A 20,249-nucleotide genomic window follows, 5' to 3' on the forward strand; every position below is an offset into this window, starting at 1 on the left:
CAGCAGGAACAGGCTTCTGTCTGAACCCTTCCCCAGGTTTCACCTCCGGTGAGCTGGGACCAGCACTGCCATCATGATTTCTTCTGGGCACGTGCCTGGGAAGAGATGGATCAAGCAAAACCTACTGTTCTATTTTTTTAAGCCTGGACAGCTCCAAGAGGATCCTCATATTGCAGCTGGTCCAAAGCCTCTCCACTCTGGTTGCAACTGCTGTGGGGTAATCAGCCACTCATACCACCCACATGCTGCAGGGACAGCTCATTCAACTCTTCAGCCCATACAAAGGGTATAAACCCTGTGTCTCAAGAGCCCTTTCTCTGATTTTCTACCTGTAAGAAATTCAGAGTCTGCAGGCCTAGAACCCCTCTGAGAATTCCTAGGATGGAGAGAAAGACAAGACCACCATGGACTGCACGACACTGGAACCAAATGCAAATCTCTATTTTAGGACATGTTAGTGTCTCACAGAAACAGGCAGCAGCAGTCCATTCACTCAAAAGAAAACCATTAAAAATTCAGTTTTTCAGGTTACTCCTCAAAACACCTCCAAACAGATACATAAATTATTTATAAATATGCAAAAATTACTGCAGGAACAACGACTGGTGTAGCAATCACAGTAGAATTTCCAGTCGTAATAAAACAGTAAATGCAAATTGTCCCAGGGTTGGCTTCTTTGGTGGGAACTGATCTCAGAGCATTTCAGTTTCATGTTAAGAATAAGGAGAAATGATCTTTCTACAAAGCCAAGGTTCTTGTCCCTTCCTCTGAGCTTGCTGTAAAGACAGGCTTTCACATCTCAGCCCCTGAGAAAAGTGTTAACACAGCAAATCAGTGGCACAATAAAGTCCTGGGTGGGGGAGGCTGCTCCCTCTCCAGGCAGTGTTGCCAGCCCATCTCAGAAGGAACAGGAGAAGCTGTTGCAGAAGACAACTGTCTCAGGAAAGACTTCTCCAAGGCCAGTTGCAACTTTCTGCATTATATCCACTGCAAAAAGTTGCAGCATTTCTGCTCCCCTTCAAACTGGGTGTGTTGAGAGAAAACAATCCTTTTTCCCCAAACTATACACTCCGAAATACCTTGGGCCCAGTGGGCCAAGCAATCCCTGAAACTTTATCAGGCCTAGGCCCGTTCTGTGACGTAGGAAGGTGCACGGTGCTTTGTCAGCGGAGGTACTGCACAGACAGGAGACATTCCAGCTGCTACAGCTCAAGACAAGTAGGTGAGGGCTCTGGATTCTGGGTCAGAGAGCAGGGCAGCAGAACCAAGCACAGCAGCAGAGATGGGGTTACAGCACAAAGATAACTGTCAGCATTTCACAGCTATCATACATTCTGTGTCTGGGAATACATGTGTATGTGCACTGGTGTCTATTCCATATTAATTCCTCTCAATTATCACAAGTCTGTCCATCACCTCAACACCTTGGCTCAAGGGCAAATCTGAATGATGTCAGTGTCTCCTTGCTGCTCCTTGCCATCAGAATGCAGAGTGGGAGCCCCAGGTCAGTCATAGGCAGAGATGCTGCACCAGCTGCTCGAACTGCTCCCGCTGCTGGTAGATGTAGAGCTGGGTGTCCCACAGAGCGTTCACCAGCACGGTGTCGTTCACCTCGTCCAGCATCACCTCCGTGTGCAGCTGAGGGCTGAGCCTGCGGGCAGGAGACAGCATCAGCAGCTGGGCACAGACACAGAGGTGACCAGCACCAGCCTGCCAAGCAGGACACTCCCACCAGGCAGCTCCCACTGCCAGACCCTTGGTCTGTCAGGCTTGCAGAGCAGAGACCTTCCCCCTCCTTCAAGGCCAGCCACACTCAAGGCTGAGCCACAGTGAAGCAGCTGCAGCACACCAGGGACAAGTCTAAAACAGGCTGTGCAGGGTGGAAGGGGGCAGGATGCACATCCCAAAGGGCCGTGCAAGACAACACCTCCCAAAGCTCCCTCAACCAGGCCAGGCAGGCTCCATCCTGTCACTGAGGCGTGTGCAGGGGCAGGTCTGGGCAGGCGTGCCTCTGGAGGGGATGCCATTTGGGATGACGCACGGCACAGCCAGGTCTGAAGTGAGAGGATAAAAATAGGGCTGTGCAAGAGAGAGGAAAGGAAGCTCCTACCGGAAATAGGGGACATCCGTCATCTCACACCAGGCCCTGGCACGATCCACAGCTGGGCCGTCTGCGTCAGTGCACTGCAGGAGAAACAGGCACTCACTTACAGCCTGCCTGCTCTTCCCCTGCCCACCACAGGCTTCCCTGGCACCAAGCCCCAGAGGGAAAATAAAAACCAAGAGCAAGGGCATCCTGGATGGCACTGCTCGCCACCAAGAGCTGGGTGGCTCTTCTTTTTCTTTACTTTTATCATAAGGGCAGCTCTCCTGATCCTTGGGACACAAGAATTGCACCCTACAGACCCTTCATACATCACAGCACAGAGTGGAGTGCCTCATGGAAACTCCCAGGATGATCAGAATGACAGCCTCTTTGGGATTTCATCTGTATCCATTCTGTCCAAGCCCTGTACAGCAGAGCCTGTGATTACTTCAGGCCTACTGGGCTATCCTGGGACAGCTTCCCTGGGTGCCCTGAGATAAAGACAGGAGAAGCAAAAGGACTCGGGGTATTTTCTCACTTCAGGAAGCTAAAAAGGAGATAAAGCAACAACATTAAAATCACAGTCAGAACTTCAGTTCTGATCTTTCTGGCTTTCATCCATTTAGAGTGTTTTCATGAACAACATGTAATGATCATCTTCCTGAAGCATACAAGTGCATATGCCAACTACACACTCCTAAAAACAACTCTCAACTATTGTTTTTAATTAATGACTCTCTCACTTCTCTACTATTTACTAATTTCCTCAGAAGGAAAAACAAAGCTTTTCTAAAGAAAAATGAATTGCTGTTTTCTGAGGGATGATCAATTTTTTCCCCCCACGTTGCTCAGATGATAAACAATTCTTCCTGGAAAGATACCGAGTTTCACAAACTCACACCTGCAAATGTTCCTAAGAGTCACTGACCACCATCCTGTCCTTAGCTGCTTTCAGCTGCAAGAATATCCCTTGGGGATGAGTGTCCCTTTGGGGCACTCAGAACCCCAAAGAATCAGACAGGTCTTCAGGCCTGCAGTGCTCCTGCAATTTTGAAGTTACCCACTACATCCACAGTCAGAGCAGAATTTACAAAAGGGGGAAGCTGCAAACTGGAAACCTTTTCTCCCTCCCTGCAAGCAGTCCCAGGGGTCTGTTGCCATCCCCTCCTCCCAGTACTCACACAATCCACCACCATCTTGCCAAGCTCCCTGGCCCCAAAGACGGTCTTCGCCAATTCCCAAGGGTTTGAGGGGCGGAAAACATCCACAGAGCTCACTGCGACCTGCGGAGGCTTCCCTGTTCCCAGGGACACCACCAACCCCAATTTCCTCACTTCCTGCTTCCGACCCTGAGGACAAACAAAAGAGCTCTTTGCAATGACCAACAATGAAAGTGAAGCATCTCTCTCACAGCAGCTTCCTGGGGAAGCTCTGAAAGCCAAGGCAAAAGACTCAGCTGCCTTTTCTTCCCCCATCCTCCCCCAAAGTATGGCCTGGTGAGACAGCTGTAACCCACAGGACTTCAGCAGTTGCACTGCTCTGTCCCTTCTCCCCTGACCACACCCAAACCCATGGAACCACCCTGGAGATGAGTCCTAGGACCAGATGACCATGAAGCAGTCCAACTCTTCAGTCACTTTGGGAATACATTTCCCCTTTCAGCTATAGGGAGCAATAGCTGCCACTGGTTATTCAACTTTTTGAAGAACTTGCCACACCACACAAGGCATTCACTCTTCAGCCTTGCAGAGTACCATACCCTTGTCTTCTCCATTTATTTTTGGGCAGAAAAAGGCCCTGCAGAGCCATGTCAAGGGCCACATACAACCATCAGCTCAATCATTCTGGTTCAAAGAAGCAAGGAGAGGCTGATGACACTGTCTCCCCATCTCACACCCTTTTTGGGAGAGGTATCTCACCTCCCAGACACTATTCCCAGCACATATCCCCCTCCATACACTCCCTTTTAGGGTGCTGCACTACTAACTTATTTCTCCACTAAGATGCATCCACTCTCACACCCGCTTCTTCTTCAAGAGAGGCTCAGTGGGGCCTAAACCCTCCAGTTACCAGTCAAGGCTAGGATTTCCCTCACCTTTTTGGTCAGTGTCTTGTTGTACTCGTGGATCTCTGCCATGGCATCAAGGGTGGGGTTGTTGGCCAGCAGCCCTCCATCCAGGAAACGGCCAATGGGCCGGAAATAAGTGGGAGCTGCACCGCTGCAGCGGGCAGCGCGCCACACGAGCTGCTCTGTGAGGGACAGAGAGCAAAAGGCCTCCTGCAGCAACTCTGCTGTGCACAAAAAGCTCCCCAGCTCCATCAACACAAATCAGGATGGCTTGCAATCCCAGGAAACCCTGCCCAACATGGTTGTGCCTCTTTCTACCAACAGCAGGGTGCTTGGATGCATAGGATGACTCCGAGGGACTTTAAAAGATGTTCTCACCACTTCCTACATATCCTGGGTAAAATTCACTCTATCCATTTTCTTGCTGCTATTTTGATAGTGAACCAGGTATGTCTGCCAGACCAGGCAGCAAGCTGGAGGGGGCTGCATGCTTCAGTTACATGGCTTTTCCATGTTTTTCTGTAGGAGCCCAGGGAAAGATGCTGATTGTATGCAGGACTCCTCTAGCAGACCCCTTCCCTCATGTACTGGGAACAGGGCCTGGCTAGTGAGGTTCAGGAGAAGCCAAGGGAGGAGGAGAGAGAAAAATGGGAACCATCACTAGGACCTATTTACAAGCCAAGACCACGGATGAGACATTGCTGATTTTCAGGGAGGAACAGCATGAAATCTGAGGGATGAAACCTAACCAGTTGGACTTGTGTGTACCATCATTTACCTTCTGGCTGAGTGAGTGGCTGGAAAGATGCACTTGTCTTGTATTCAGTGGAGCGTTTTGTCTCTGGTACAGGGTAATTCCGGAAAAGGTGGAGCTCAGCTGGCTGTCGGTCACACAATGTCCCTGTCACCATAACCCTGGAGAAGCAGAAATGAGAGAATGAGAGTAAAATGGAAAAAAAAAATACTTATGGTTTCAATAGTCTGCACGTCACACTCCTCCAGATCTGTTCTAAGGCTGAGCGTCTCTGCTGACACAGATCTACAGCACGTGTGAGACAGCATCAACCAGCACAGCCCGAGGCAGGACTTACTTGGGTTTTCGGACATCTGTCATTTTGGTGTTCTCCCCAAATTCCTTCTTCAAGAACTCATCCAGGGGCTCGGACTCGTAGGGCCGAGAGCCCCGGAACACCATGTCCTTCATGCGGAAGTACAGGCAGCGCATGTAGTCCATGGACTTCCCTGAGATGGGCAACAGTGTTGGCAGGAGCAGGCAGTGGGAGGAAAGGCAGGCAGAACAAACAGCACATCAGAGCAAGGCTTTCCCAGGACAAGTGGGAGTTGGGAGGCATCACTCCCAATCCAATTCCCTTCCCAAGCTGCCTGTCATCTCCTTGGTTCTTAGCAGCATGACTGGGAAGGATTAGAGAGGAAGAGCAAGCTCGGAGCAGCTTCCCGTTACCAGAATGTATCAAACACCTTGCCCTAAGGCCTCTGTGAAGAGCACAGGAAATACAGAACATTAAACTCTGCCACCATGCACTCCCCAAAATCCAGAAAGTTGCTCAAAGCCAGCTGACATGAGAAGCAAGCGCAAAGCCAGGTCGAGGCTTTCCTTCATTAAGGAACATCCCTTCCCTCCTTTGGCAGGACTCAGAGAGGCAGCTCCCACCACACATCTGCTCCCCCAGGAGGAACACTCAGACCAGAGTGAGAAGAGATCCATTATGTCCTCACCATGTACAATAGCCAAGGCCAAGATCCCTCCAGTGCTGGTCCCCGCAATCCAGTCAAAGATCTCACGAATGGGACGGCCTGCAGCCTTTTCAATAGCCAGGAGAAGCTGGATGAGCACAAGGCCACGGATGCCTCCTCCATCCAAGCACAGGAGCCGGTCCTGACTGCAGAGAGACAGACACAGATGACTGGGAGCTGTGGGATAGATTATGAATCACAGAACAACACTCTGTGGGAACATGGCCCTGGGGACAGGAAGCTATGCCAGCAATTAGATTGCTGCAGACAGTGTAACTGGTGAATAAATAAATCCAGCAGTGCCTTCTCAGGTGCAAATAAGACACATCCAATAAGCCTTGTCAGAGCTGGTGCAACATCCTTTGCTCTTGCATAGCCACCTTGAACCTTTACACCAGAAAGAGTGACCAGCCAAAACCACACCCAAGTCCTTTACTACACAGTAATGGGTATTGGGTCATGAATAAAAAAAGCAGACAGACCGAAATCCTGCCAGCAGCACTTCAGTGCCAACTCCTTCTCCACTCCGCACAAGGTGAGGTGCAGGCACTGCCGAGACAGTGCAGAGGAGCTGAGTGAACATCAGGGCAGTGTGCAGAGATGGGCAAAACACAAAGCCAAAACAGTGTTGGGTGCCCAGTAGCACAGGGAAGGGACAAAGCAGGGTTTCACTTCCTGAGCTCAGGCTCCACTGCAGCTCCAGGCAGGACAGGCAGGGGTTATTTATGGAAACAAGAGATTTCTCAAAAGATGCTGGAAAAACTGCAATGTTGATGGACATGAAATAATGTCAGCTCTGAGGATGCCATCCCCATAAGGTGTGGGAGGGGAGAATTCACACACAGATTTCACCTTCAAGTTGCACAGGAGCCTGGACAGAAGCTGTTCCTCACTTACTTTCTTCTAGCCTCACTGGGCATGTCCACAACATCTGGTGCCTTCAGCAACTGTCCAAGCGTTGTGGAAATATACAGAAGGTCCTTGTACCCTAGAGGGCCATGAACATGCAAATGGGAAAAAATAAATTAGAGATCGCCAATGTGGCAACTGATTTCCACCATAAACAAAAAGAGAATATCCAACTCCCTTCCCCATCAAATAAAGGTCCCTGCAGGAGACACAAGCCATCTTACCCACAGCCAACAGGTACCCCCCAAATTTAACTCCACACCAAAGGACAGCAACACCACCCTTTGGAGCAGGCAGCTGTAGATGCACTGGAAAAGACAGGATTTGGAGAAGCAGATGATGTGCACAGTGGATGAGAGAAGGCAGAGCCCAGCAGCGTGCCCACTACGCAGTTTACTGCAAGCTGTTAGGATAAAACCTAAATCTACTCCTCAAAGTAACCTAGGCAGGAGAGCTGTGGGGACAGGGTGACTTGTCATTACCCCTCAGCTGACGTTCACCCAGGCCACCCTGGGTGTGGGGCACCAATCCAAGCTAGGTGAGAAGCCAGCCTGTGAAACCAGAAGAAGAAAGAAGGGGGAAGAGAAGTTACAAACTCCTGCCAGCACCCATGCCAGAAGGAGGCTGTGGACGACAATGAATTGTGGTGAGGAGGTTCTTCAAGGGCAGAGTCCACAATAAAAAAGGGTTTTGCTCTGTCACTGCATCAGAGCTGGAACTGGGTATGGGTTGCTTTCACTGGGCTGTGGTGAGAAGAAAGTCCTGGTGTCAACAGCCACTGAGATTTGTAGTGACACAGACACATTCCAGGCTTGTTCTCTGCCCCCATAGGAGAGCCTTTACAAAGAAAACCTCCAACCTGAGATGGGAAGTGGTCCACAAGCAGATGTTACCCACTTTCATACTCTTCTCATGACCCTCCAAGTCAACTCCCCTGCTGCCTAGTCCACAACCCCTCTTGTTGCCTCCTCCTGAGCTCTGGAGCTCCCTGAAGGCAGAAAGCCCACCACTTAGAATAGACCTACGTCCTTATTCTGGGCAGCATAGACCACAAGGTTCAATACAACCAAATGTCCCACACTAGGCTTTTCCTATGCATAACAAACCCCATGATCAAGGTTGCTTATCCTCGGGCTTCAACCTTTCCCTCTCCCAGGTGCTGGTCTCCAGGATCTGAATAAGTGACAGTTCTAAATCTCCTTGTGCCCAACACAACACTTGGAGGTCCTCAAGGCAGACCAGCACCTTCTCTTCTACACATGACCCAGTGGACAAAGTACCTGCAGGCTAAGTGCCCCCTCTTCCAGACATGTGAGGGAATCAGTCTTTCTTTTTACAGAGCTACATTGTGTCAGCTCTATAAAACAAATGTTTTGAGTACAAGAGTTCAGAATACACAGAGAGGAAAAGCAGAGAAAAGAGATGGGATCCTGGAACAGGTGGATGAGGACAGTCACCACAGAGTCAGCAGGCAGTGAGAGCTTTGACAGTTCCCAGAGCACGGCCCATCTGAAGAAGAGGTCTGAGACAGCACTGTGAAGCAAGAAGGGAGAAGAGCGAGAGAGGGCCAGGGAAGGCTTTACCTAAGCTGTTGAGGTTGCTCCGCGGGGAAGGTTGGCCTTCCAGGAAGGAGGCAGCAGATGGTGCCAGGCCTGGGGAGTCAGGGTTGGGTGGTGGGTGGCAGCGTTCAGTCCCTACAGTTTGCAGCAGGTCTAAGAGCACTTTCCGGTTCGCACCTTCGGTGACCAAGGGGGAGTTACAGATCAGAAACAGAATCAGTGCATGTGCACACCAGGGGGGAACGTGCTCTGCTGAATTCACAGCAGGCCTGACCCTCACAAAGCCTCTGGGATGACCTGGGGAAGGGCAAAACACATCCCAGGTATCTCTCCCTAAAGGCCAGGCAGCAGGACTTGTGCACAGCAGGAGTATCCACTGCTGTGCAGCTTCAAGGGTATGTGCCACACACTTCTTTGGCCCTGAAGACCTGCCCATGTCTGCCTGTCCCTGGGCAGTTCAGCAGTGCTATGTCATCCCGTTGTGAGCCTGCAGTGCCTGACATGGTGGCCCGAAAGGGGGGAGTGCATGCCAGCTTTTCTTCTTGCATCTCTGTGCCACAGAAGAGAAATTCATCAAGGGCTATTAATACAAAGCCTGTACTGCTAGCAAAGTAGGTACCTACTATGTGAGCAACTAGAAGCTGGGAAAGCATGTTGGAGAAGCATCACCCATGCATGGCACGTTTTCAGCTCTCCCCAAGACACTGTTTTGGCCACCAAGGGGAGACAGGATGCTGGGCTCACCCTGTAAGGCTGCTGACGTGCTCCCTCACCTTTGCTGCTCCTGGCTGCCAACAGTCCTGGTGTCTCTCCAAAATCATTGGGAATCTCAACATCTCCTCCAAAGACAATGATCGCTTTGATCATATCCAGGTGGTCATGCTAGGGGACAAGGGAAAGCTCAGAGCCGCTAGATGATTTCTCATTCCTTCCCTCCCCTTTTCATTAGCCAAAGCACCCACAAGGGAACACCACACAAACAGCCAGAATTTCAAAGGACTCTGTCGCTGTCTCAACCCTTCCAGAGAACCGTCTCTCCTCCCCAGCAGCCCCTGCAGGAGCTCACCTTCATGGCCAGGTGCAGCGGCGTGTTGCCGTCGCGGCCGCGGGCGTTGGTGTGGGCGCCGTGGGTCAGGAGCACCATGGCGCAGTCCAGGCGGCCCCTCTGCACGGCGATGTGCAGTGCCATGTCGGCCGTGCCGCTGCTGGCGTTCACCTCCGCGCCGTACTCCAGCAGCAGCCGCGTCAGCTGCCCCCGCGCGCACGGACCGCGGCAGGAACAGATAAAGCAGCCGTGAGCACAACCGGCTGGGCACTCCAACCATCCAGGCCTCATGGCAAACAAAGCAGGGGAACAGGAGGGAGCCTTAGCCTGGATACAGGTGACTGGCAGATGCCAGCTGAATTGTTCCAAGCACTGGGGTTTCTCTGTCTTCTACCACAGAACTAGATGGTGGCTGCACAATCTGGCTGCAGCTTCTGGATCCTTTGGGACTGATACACAACCATAATGAATGGCTGAGATCAATGGAAAAAAAAAAAGTTCCTACTCAGGCCAGGATCCTTGCAGACTGAAATAAAAATTCTGCCTTCTGAGCTTCTCTTTATAAGCCAAGCAAATTCAAGTCTGCTCTGAAACTCCACGGGACATTTCTGAGAGGAATGGGTTATTGCAGGAGGGAAAAGAGCCCTCCTATAGCAATGCCCTCTGCCAGCAACAAGCATCATTCAGGTGCTCCAGCATGGCATATCACCATCCTGCCCAGCTCTGGCAGGAGATGGTCTTTCCTCCACTCACCACCACTCTGTGCCTACCTCACACTTCCCCTGCAGTTTCTGAAGCAGCAATCTGTTTGCTCCCAGGAAACCGGCAGGTAATGAGAAGAGAGCTCCCTCCAGGGGCAACTATGCTTTAGGGACAGTGCTGCAATTTCTTCAACAAAAGGGAAAAGGGACAAGCTGGCAGCTTCACAGCCATGGATGAAATACTAGGAATGAGCCCACCAATTTATTTCACTGCAAGGCTCCACTGCTTTGTTCCCTGTGGCAAACAGCACCAACTGGCACAGTGCGAAGAGAATCAAACACTGGGCTGCTGGCTGGGCTCTGACACTCCCAGGGCTCTGCACATGCCCTCAGACAAGTTAGCCACAGAAGGAATTAACTGGGTGCTGGGTAGCAGCACAGGCCTTCTCCATGGATTGGCTCTACTTACCTCTGCCTTCTTTGCCCAGTGCAGTGGAGTGGCATCATAGCGCGGGTCCTTGGAGCAAACCTGGCTGGCATCTGCCTCGAGAATGGCCTGGGCACACCTGGGAAACACAGTGAGATGACAGGATGGGTGGCTGCTGTCTTGACTCAAGACCTCCACTCACATCACCGCCTGCCTTCTGCCCAGAGGAAAACCAGGAAACCCTGCAGCAGCAGCAGCATCTCTGCAACACCTGCGAGTTCCTCAGCTGCACTTTTGTTTTGCTCTTCACAGAAAGTGTGGGCACAACAGGAAGCATACAAGCCAAGCGGTGTTGGGAGCAGGAGAATCTCTCCAATTACAAATTGTGGAGCGGTGCTTCTCTAATTCAGGAATATGTAATTTCTGGAAACTCTCCAAACCTGAGAAGCAAAATTCTTCTCCTCTCTTTCCATGGAAACATGGGGATAAAACTATAATAGTTAAATACTTGCTGAAATTAAGATTCTGTGTACTTCCCTATGAGTGAAAAATCACACCTGTTGTGAAGAGACCAATATCTGGTGCCTAGAAAACAGGGTAGGTGTGCTCATGAAATTTGGTTATCTTCTCCACTACCACCAAAAAAACCTGTACAAGAGATAGAGCCCCAGTGCAACCTCCGTGACCTATCCCCATTCTGGGCTTGTGAATGTGGGTCTAATGTTGGGAAGTACTTTTCAAAATGCTTAAAAATCAGCTGTCAGCAGGTAGTGTTGTCTTGAAAGCCCTGTTTGTAGAGCCTGGACACTCTTTGAACATTAAGTGTTATAAAGCATATACAAGTGGAATTGAATTTCTCTGAAGAAAACAGGGAGTAAATATTGTGCTTCATTGGATTCCCTTTCAGAGTGTGTTATTAAGAGTCAAGAGTACCTCTGGTCTACAGGAGATAGGAAAAACTAAGGTTTGAAATGAGAGCTTATTAGGATCAGAGCACTCAAAGACAGAGGTACAGCAATTAATACTATCTAAGCATCAGCCAATCATCTTCCTACAGCTCATTCTGAAAAAAAGCATTTCACAAACATATCTTTTTAAATCTGTCTTTCTCCTGATGTCTGATACTGAACAAGGTACTAATTCCAGGACAAAAAGGTTTTATTCTGAAAGCCTTTCTTTTCCACACCAGCACTTCCCTTTTTTTTGCCAGTGACTACACACGAGACTTGTCCTACTGAGCACAGCCCTGGCCAGTGCTGAGCAAGCACACAAGTCCCCAGGCTGGAGGGGACCCTACATACCCCTTGTGGGAGAACTTCAGAGCTGTGTGGATGGGGTAGCCCAACGTGCCCACGACGCTGCAGCTGGCACGGCACTTCAGCAGGGACCGAACCATGTCCTCCTTGCCCAGCTGGCATGCAAGGTGCAGAGCTGTCAGCCCTTCGTGGTTCAGGTGGTCCAAGCCAGTAGTTAGGGGTCTGCCCAGGAGCTGGAAGGAGGAGACAGTAAATAAATAAGTAGACAGACAACATGGAAGAGCACTGTCTCTTCTTGCGCTCTGAGGACAGACTCTGGAGCACGGGACCCCTCACAATGCTCCAGCCTGTCCTCTCCATCCCTGCTCCCTGTAAATTGCAGATCTGTTACGTGCTGACTGATTTGTTGCAGAAAAGTACCTCATTGCCACACTGGGGAAACCCTGCAAGCCTGGTACACACATGAGAAATGGGAATTCAGTTTCTTTGATTTAGCAAGAAATCAATACAGAAAACAAGCAAACATGAGACAGATCAGACAACAAACCAAGTTGATGCCACCAGAGAACTAAAGAAGATGATATCTTTTTAATTCAAGGTCCCTAACTGCCCACTCCTCCACATCAGGCAAGCCCTGATCCTCATCCTACCTCATTGTGCATTAGGAAACTCCAACACGGATGGGTGGGCAGACAGAGAGCTGTCACAACAGGTATTGGGCAAATGTGAACGTTGCAGCCGTGGGGAAGAGTCAGTCTCAGGCTCACACCAAGTCTTGGGGAGCCGACAGACTTCAGGAACCACGTTCAAGGCCACCCACGCCTTACAAACCCCGTCGCTCTGCCCAGCATTTCTCAGCAATCAAGAACACCTACAATTTCAGACTGTCTCTGCCTCAAGGCTCTGATCACTGTCCCCCATGCAAGGGCACTCAGTTCAAACAGCAGGTCCTGCAGCTCAGGACAGCCCAGGGCAGCTCCAAACTGTCCTTCACTCTGTGGGCAGCACACAATCCCCCATGGCAGCCTCAGCACACACTTCCCTACAGGAACACTCTGCCCAAAACCAAACACCCTGCTCACAGGAGAGAGGGAACAGACAGCCACAGGCCTGAGGGAAAGCAGGATGAAGGCCTGATGCAAATAGCAGCGAAGGATTACTTTCTGAGGAAACTTGCTTAACGTCCTTGTTTGAGTGCTGGGTGGAATCTGCACTCTGAATATGGGAAACAGCACCAGTAACGAGGGGATGTAAGAGGCTGAAATCAGGCTCAAGCAATAACTCAACAGAGGGAGCTGACTTTCTCCTCCCCTGTGTGTAGCTGTTTTCCCATCTCTAGCACAGCACAGAGAAGACGCGTTCTAGTCCCACTTTCTCTCAGACTCGGAGTCGTTCCCACCTCAATGATCTGGGGGTTGTTTCCTCGCACAGCGTAGTGGAAAACAGTCTCCCCGTTCTTGTCGGTGATGTCCACCCGTGCGTGGCATTCCAGCAGCTCCAGCAGGCACTCCACGTCCCCCTTGCGGCACGCCAGGTGCAGCGGGGTGCAGCCGTCCTCGCTGTCAGTGCTGTTCACGCAGCTGCAAGAGAGGGCTCAGCGTCAGGCCCGGGAACGGCCACGGGGAAGAGGAGGGCAGGCAGCTGCTCCAGGAGCTGACACAGAGGTGCCCTCCATCTGTCCCATCTGGTGTGACCATGAGGTTCAGGAAAGCCCAGCCTCTTGCCAGGGAAGAAGCACAGGGAAGGGACATCAAGCAGCCCTGCCCTGGACTTTCTCCTTGATATGCTGCTTCTTGTCCTGCCCTCCATATGGGATCAGCACCCTCTGCCCAAAGGAAGGCAGGAGACAGGTTACACTCAGCAACCTGGTGATGGTGCTGCTATTTGCCCTCCAGTCCCCTAACTCCTCACCAGTCTACCCTATCCTCGCTAAACCTGTGCTGGTTTTGGCTCGGGTAGAGTTAACTTTCTTCACAGAGGCTGGTGTGGAACTTTGTTTTGGATTTGTGCTGAACACAAAGTTGACAATACAGAGATGTTTTTATTATGGCTAAGCAGGGTTTACACAGAGCTAAGGCCTCTTCTGCTTTTCATACTGATCCACTGGTAAGGAAACTGGAGGTTTCCAGAGGAGGCTGGAGGAAACACAGCTGAGACAGGTGACCAAAGGGATTTTCCAGCCCATATGACACCATGTTTATTATATAAAGCGTGGGGAGAAGGAGGAAAGGGGGGGGACATTTTGAGTGACGGTGTTTGTCTTCCCAAGTCACCACAATATGTGATGGAGCCCTGGAGGTGACTGAACACCTGCTTGCCCATGGGAAGCAGTGATTCAATTCCTTGTTTTATTTTGCTTGTGTACATGGCTTTTGCTTTCCCTTTCTTTATCTCAACCCAGGTTTTCTACTTTTTGCCCTTTAAATTCTCTCCCCACTTCCTCTTGTGGAAGAATGAGGAGTGGCTGCGTGGGGCTCGCCTGCTGGTTGGGGTTAAATCACAGCAGAACTTCCCCATGAAAAAACAAGTCCTTGTGTCCAAAATCTCTTTCCAGACAGTCCTACCATACCTCCACTCTCAGTGCTTACAAAGTGAGCAAAACCTCCTCCAAAAACCTACTCCACAAGGGTTGCAATAACTTAACCCATGTCTCTAGCAGGACACCTCAATCCTTTACTTCAAACACCAGCACTGCAGGCCCTGCAGCAGCAGGCTGAAGCCCACCAGCCAGCTTCCACAGCAAAGAAGGGACACTCCAATACAGCCCAGCCTGCCCTCCCAAGCTCCTTCTGAGCAGGGACCCCCTGCAGACAGCACGCTTCCTTGCCTCAGGATGTGGTTGTGCCGGAAGGTCTCGCGGCGGCCGAACTCCACGGCGATGTGTGCCGGGGACCAGCCGGGGTAGCTGCGGATGCAGTCGCTGAGCTGCTGCAGCTCCTCCAGGGACAAGGGCTGGCACGAGCTCTCGTAGAAAGGGCGCAGCTGCCGGGCATATTGCTCAAAGTACACCAGGGCGTCTGCTTCATTGTCCAGCTGGAAGAGCCTGGAGAAAAGGCAAGCATAGGGTTCATCCTGCTTAAAGGAATAACCCCAATCCCGTGTATGAGGGAAACGGCTCTTTTCCAAACGGCAGTGCTGGGAACTTTCCTCTACTTCTCCAACTAGTGTCATCCTTATTTCAAGGGAAGCAGGGAGACTACTTCACTGGAAGAGAGCATCCCTGTTCCTGAACAATGTTAGGTTTTGCTCAGAAGTATCCTGTGGTTGCTGAACACCAACAGGAACCAGCAGCAGAAATGCATAGGGACACATGGATACCCTGAACCATACCACGGCCGCCTGTAGTCGCGATGTTTGGACCTCGTCCTGATTCCACGAGCTGTTTCGCGGCAAATCCTCCACCAGCACACGCACTGCCTTCCATCCCTCCCAGCCCACCTGCTGCTTCAACATAACACCCCACGGCCTCGAAGCAGCCCCAACATCAGCAGTTTGGGGTCTTTGTTTTCCCATGTCGGCAGGGACGGCTAAAGGTCTGTCACTCACCGGAACGCGACCTGCGGGCTCTGCGGATTCACCAGCAAGCAGTCCCAGGAGCGAGAGAGGCTGTTCTTGTAGAGGGCCACCCTGCCCTCCTCCCGCAGGCAGGTGTGACCGGCGTACTCGGCGGCCGGCACCTCCCTCACGCGGTACGGGTTGGAGAAGATCTGCGAGACGCTGCTGAAGGTGTCCAGCAGCCGCCCAAAAAACTGCATCTTCCCGGAGCCTTAGGCGGCTTCTCCCGAGGGAAAGGCAGCCACTGGCTCCGCCGGCCCTGCCCTTGCACGCACAGCGTGGCCCGGAGCGCGGCCGGGTGACAGCCGGGCCCGGAACGGGAGCGGGCTGGATCCGGGGATGGCGCCGGGCAAAGCACGACGGGCCCCCAGCGCCCCCCGCGCACCGCCCCCCGCGCGCCGCCCGCCGCCCGCCAATCGACGGCACCGCCCCCCGGGACGGGCCAATCAGCGGCGTCGCTTCCGGGGCAGGGCCATGGGGGCGGGATTAAAGCCGCGCCCGCCGCCTGCCGGGGGAGGAAGGGGGAAGGCGCCATCTTTGTGAGGGGCGGGGCGACAGGGGTGGGGCCGCCCTTCTTAAAGCGGTAGCGGCCTATTTCTGTGGGGCGTTCTGCTCCCGGCACGGCCGGTCATCGGTCCTGCGCCACCGCTGAACTCAAGTTCAAGCCAGTGCTTTTGGAGCGCGGCCGTGTTGACAGCGCGGCGTGCGGTGCGTGCTGGCACCGCGCGGTGTACGGTGTACGCTGGCACGGCGGGGCGCTTTAAGGGCAGCGGCCGCCCCGCGCGGCAGCGGCGGGGAGGGGGCGTGGTGAGGGTGACGTCACCGCATGACTGTGTTTTTATGAATGAAAAGAATCCGCGGGTGAGTAATCGCGGAGAGCGAGGTTGGCGGCGCCGCCCGACGCCCCAGCCCGGCAGCGGCCCCGCGGGAGCAGCGCAGCCGCCAGGTGAGCGCCGGCCGGAGCGGCCCCTTCGCTCCCGCCTTGCCTTTTCCCCTCGAGGGGCGGCCGGGAGAAGGGGGCGGCGGGGTCCGGCACCGGCTGGAGGCCTCTCTGCCGCCGCCGAAGGCGGGGATTGGGACTGAGACTAGGGCTGGAGGGAACGGGACGGGGGATCCGGCCGGTCCGCCGCGCTCGGGGCCGTCGGTTCCTCCTTTCCAATTCCCGGCCACCGCCCTGGAGGGATCCGCCGCCGCTCCTTCGGCTCCGGCGGCGGATCCCCGGCCCGGATTGCATCAGCTTCCAGCCGGCCCGGCTCCACCTTTCCCGCCGCCCCCCTCCAGCCCCTCATTCCTCTCGGGGCGCTCTCGGCCCCGTCCCGGCCCCCCTCGTCCCTCCGAGGGCTCTCCTACCGAGACCGGGGTTCCCCGAGGCGGGGAGAGGCTGTTGGGCTGCGGTCCGGAATCCCGGACCCCTCCTCACTCTCCGAACCCGGGGCGGGGAGGGCCCGGCCATCGGCGAGGGGCAGGCACCGCTTCCGTGACTTTCACCCCTGGGCTGCTGAATCACGGGGCGGCCACTTCACCCGCCTGCGCTTCGTGACCGCGACCCTTCGGCCGCCCCCGGAGCTGGGGACACCCGACCCTCGCGTCGGGACCCGCGGGGCTCTCGCCGGGCGGTGGGGCGGCACCTCCCCGCGGGTCCCGGCTGGGTGACTTCGCCACGGTGTCACTCGGTGGGGCTGCTGCTTTTACTTTCCTTTCAGCCTCGGGCGGATCTCGCCTGTGTTCCCTCCCCGCGGGGAAGGCTTGGCTTCCCAGCAGGCGGCTGGGGCATTTTGGGTCCCCTGGGCAGAGCAGCATCCCAACCCTCTCGCGATGGGATGAAGGAGGGTGGGAGGTCCATCCTTGCCCCATTATTATTATTATTGCTTGCAGTCATCATTGCTATAAATATTATTACAATGTACTTTTTAAAAGGAGTGGGGTGAGTCATGCGGCCCGGGGTGGGGGAGATGTGGGCAGCGGGCAGGGGACCAGCAGGGCCGGTGTCCTCTCTTCTGAGGTGAGGAACACGGGGCTGGCAGTAACCGGCTTTTCTCCTGGCTGCTCAGCAGGGCCGGAGTGAGGAAAGGATGGCTGCAGACGGGCTCTCCAGCAAGGCTTTGAAGGTGAGCACCAGTGGGAACAGGGGCATGGGAGTCAGGGGGCTGGTTTTGGGGGTCTCAGGCAACCCAACCACCCCTCTCTCCGGCAGGTGAAGCGGGAGCTGGGGGAGAACACTCCGCTGCTGTCGGATGAGGAGCTGATGGGGCTCTCAGTGCGGGAACTCAACCACCACCTGCGGGGCCTCTCCAAGGAGGAGGTGGCGAGGCTGAAGCAGCGTCGTCGGACGCTGAAGAACCGGGGTTATGCTGCCAGCTGCCGAGTGAAGCGCGTCTGCCAGAAGGAAGAGCTGCAGAAGCAGAAGATGGAGCTGGAGTGGGAGGTGGACAAGCTGGCCCGGGAGAACGCTGCCATGCGCCTGGAGCTTGACACCCTGCGTGGCAAGTACGAGGCCCTGCAGGGCTTTGCCCGCACCGTGGCCACTCACGGGCCTCCTGCCAAGGTGGCTACGGCCAGTGTCATCACCATTGTCAAGTCCAGCACCAACCAGGCCACCTACTCCTAGTGCTGGCCTCCATCCCCTGGCTGGACACAGTCCTCCCTGGGGTGCCTAACCCATGAATTGCCTCCCAGCCCTTCCCCAACCTGTGCCCAAAATCCTCTTTCTCCCATCCCTTGACCTCCAGCTCCCCCAGGTAGGGAGGGCTGCTGCTATGTGGGTGCTTGGATGGAGGACAGGACCTCACTGGTGGCCTCCATAGCCCCCTCCCCTCTTGGGTGTGCAGACAGGAGAGAGCGAACCCACACAGTGGGGAAGCATCCCACAGCTCCAAGCTGGTAGGAAAATGCCAGGTGCCTCATCTTTGTGAGGGCATGGGAGAGCTAAATGTCGGCCAGGCAGTCCCAGGAGCATGTGCCAGAGAGGGAAAAGAGGAGAGAGAGGTCTTGCAGTGTAGGGTAAGAAGGCATGATGGAAGGCTATCGGCATTGGTCAGACAACCTGGGCCACAGCTGGAGCACGGGGGGAGGTGGCAGCATGTCTGAAATCTCTGGGGATGCAGATGGCAAGGGAAGGTTAGCAGGTCAGAGGAGGAGATAAAGTGGCTGTGTGTTAATGCCTGGTAAGGGTGAATGGAATGGGAAAGCACTGTGGCAGCTTGTGGTGCTGGAGGACCCCAGAGGTGATAGTGAGTGGGCAGGGGTGAGCTGGGAGATGTGAGTGGGTCAGCCCAGGCTGTTGTCCACAAAGGGGAGAAGCAGTAGTGCTGTTTTATCTTTCTCTATCATGCACATCCTTCACGCCTCTTCCTGCTGACGGGACACTCAGCCTGGCCGGGTGTCTGAAATATAGCAGCACTGGCAGGAAGGAAGCAGAGGCAGCTGGAGCAGAGATAAACATTGTTTTGCTCAGCATAGGCCAGCTTGTATGGCTCCACCAAACCCTCCCGGGTGCCCCACTGCCTACAAGGCCCATGGAAAGGTGCTCCCAGCCCTCAGAGTCAGATGTGGAGGCAGAGAGAGGGGTAGAGGTGCAGGAGGTGGGAAGTAGGGGCGGAGAGCATCCCTACTCCTTGGAGCTGCCTGGCGGGCAGGTAGGCTCCTCCCTTTGGTTTTCCTCCAGCTTGGACACCGGTGTGGGACAACTGGCTCTTAAGCAGGCTGAAAGGCTGGAGAAGAGCTGGGTTCTCTAAATGCAGGCAGCACAGGGGAGGGAGCAGGAGGCAGGTCCATCTCGGGATCTGCTGCCTACTGTAGATGATTCCCCCGCCCCTCCGTTCTGCCCCTGCCTGGGTATTGCCACGCCAGCCGCCCTCGGCTGCAGCCTCCGTTCTTCCCTGTAGAGAGGTGCCTGCCACTCCCGGATGGGGCACTGTGGTTGGCATCCCCCACCCCGACTCCTCTTGGGTTTATTTATTGCACGAACATAAGTTATTTTCACGTCCTCTTTGCCATTCCGCCTCTCAGCACAGCCAGGATGTTGGTACAGAGCCGTACTTTATATTTTATATATGCAAATCACATTTTATCTTATACTTATATAGAGCAAAAAAAAAAAAAACTTATTTATTTTCTGACTTACAGTATGTGTCCTACCCGACTCCTCTGTATTTTGTAGACTTTACAAATAAAGCAAGTTCTTTTTTTTTTTTTTTTCCACAGTGGTAGTGTGTTTGGTCCTTCTTGAACTTGGGGCAGAGCTATGTCTGAGACCAGGTTTTCTGTTTCCCTCTGGCTTTGCTGCAGGACATGCTCAAGAATGTGCCAAAAAAAGATGGGATGGGGGATAGCTCATGGCTTTTTAGGACAAAACCAGATTTATAGTCTCTGAGAGAAAAGGGCTAAAAAAAGCATGCTTAATACACCCCCCAAAGCACTTGCTTTCAGGAGCTGTGCAGCTGTGCTGAATCAGTTTTTCCTGGGAAAGATAATGCTTTTTACTACAAAAATTCCCTCCAGGCTGTCCTTGGACCAGGTGCAGGAGAGGCAGGTGCAGGGCATCTGTGCCCAAAAACTTCTGTTGAGTGACCTTATCACCTTACCTGTGAACAGCAAGGAAAAAAGCAGTGAGCTGCCCACAGATGGCAGAAGGGGAAGAAGCGTGGAAGGCACCTTATCAGGAGATGAAGCCAGACCTCCTCCCTGTGTAGAAAAGCCATCCTTCCTCAGAACTGAGCTGGAAGTGGTGAGCATGTTCCAAATTCCGAGGTGGGCCAGGTCCCCAGCAGGCTGCAGCGCTCGGGATGGTGTGGGGGGTTTGACATTCCCATTCCCTCTGCCACTGCAAATGGTCCAAGCCCCAAACACTGCTCATGGAAGAAAATCCCAAAGCCATTGTTTGCTGGGC

The 20,249-nt window shown here is 53.6% G+C and overlaps 2 protein-coding genes across 7 annotated transcripts; one reads left to right on the top strand and one right to left on the bottom strand.

Annotated features, from left to right (window-relative positions):
• Positions 1-420: 420 nt before the first annotated feature.
• PLA2G6 (phospholipase A2 group VI) lies at positions 421-15,743 on the bottom strand. 3 transcript variants are annotated; one of them, XM_071422849.1, is made up of 16 exons: positions 15,353-15,743; positions 14,634-14,849; positions 13,206-13,386; positions 11,852-12,039; positions 10,593-10,689; positions 9,444-9,626; positions 9,151-9,259; positions 8,402-8,674; positions 6,807-6,897; positions 5,892-6,055; positions 5,246-5,396; positions 4,933-5,069; positions 4,182-4,336; positions 3,268-3,435; positions 2,111-2,184; positions 421-1,651 (listed from the first exon to the last, which is right to left on the bottom strand). In XM_071422849.1, exons 1-16 carry the CDS (start codon positions 15,559-15,561, stop codon positions 1,510-1,512), a joined length of 2,538 nt encoding a protein of 845 aa, XP_071278950.1. In that variant the 5' UTR covers positions 15,562-15,743; the 3' UTR covers positions 421-1,509. The 3 variants fall into 3 exon arrangements, with proteins under 3 accessions (XP_071278950.1, XP_071278951.1, XP_071278952.1); XM_071422850.1 differs by having other exon boundaries at positions 8,402-8,554; positions 15,353-15,741; XM_071422851.1 differs by lacking the exon at positions 8,402-8,674 and having other exon boundaries at positions 15,353-15,741.
• Positions 15,744-16,077: 334 nt separating this feature from the next.
• MAFF (MAF bZIP transcription factor F) lies at positions 16,078-19,555 on the top strand. 4 transcript variants are annotated; one of them, XM_071422855.1, is made up of 3 exons: positions 16,078-16,317; positions 17,424-17,469; positions 17,556-19,555. In XM_071422855.1, exons 1-3 carry the CDS (start codon positions 16,202-16,204, stop codon positions 17,967-17,969), a joined length of 576 nt encoding a protein of 191 aa, XP_071278956.1. In that variant the 5' UTR covers positions 16,078-16,201; the 3' UTR covers positions 17,970-19,555. The 4 variants fall into 4 exon arrangements, with proteins under 4 accessions (XP_071278956.1, XP_071278954.1, XP_071278953.1 ...); XM_071422853.1 differs by having other exon boundaries at positions 16,168-16,307; positions 17,416-17,469; XM_071422852.1 differs by having other exon boundaries at positions 16,169-16,307; positions 17,413-17,469.
• The last annotated feature ends 694 nt before the right edge of the window (positions 19,556-20,249 follow it).

This window comes from Agelaius tricolor, unplaced genomic scaffold (assembly GCF_023055355.1).
Source record: "Agelaius tricolor isolate 1412-34295 unplaced genomic scaffold, bAgeTri1.0.p SCAF_3, whole genome shotgun sequence".
Classification (NCBI taxonomy): Eukaryota; Metazoa; Chordata; class Aves; order Passeriformes; family Icteridae; genus Agelaius; species Agelaius tricolor.

Excerpts from the sequence above, each read along its gene's own strand:
- PLA2G6 (XM_071422849.1), bottom strand. The coding sequence starts at position 15,561 with ATGCAGTTTTTTGGGCGGCTGCTGGACACCTTCAGCAGCGTCTCGCAG. Across the intron at positions 4,337-4,932 it reads GCCACTCACTCAGCCAGAAG|AGCAGCTCGTGTGGCGCGCT; the intron begins GTAAATGATGGT and ends TGTCCCTCACAG. Across the intron at positions 3,436-4,181 it reads ACAAGACACTGACCAAAAAG|GGTCGGAAGCAGGAAGTGAG; the intron begins GTGAGGGAAATC and ends GTTTGTCCTCAG.
- MAFF (XM_071422855.1), top strand. The coding sequence starts at position 16,202 with ATGAATGAAAAGAATCCGCGGGTGAGTAATCGCGGAGAGCGAGGTTGG. Across the intron at positions 16,318-17,423 it reads CAGCCGCCAGGTGAGCGCCG|TGAGGAAAGGATGGCTGCAG; the intron begins GCCGGAGCGGCC and ends GCAGGGCCGGAG. Across the intron at positions 17,470-17,555 it reads TCTCCAGCAAGGCTTTGAAG|GTGAAGCGGGAGCTGGGGGA; the intron begins GTGAGCACCAGT and ends TCTCTCCGGCAG.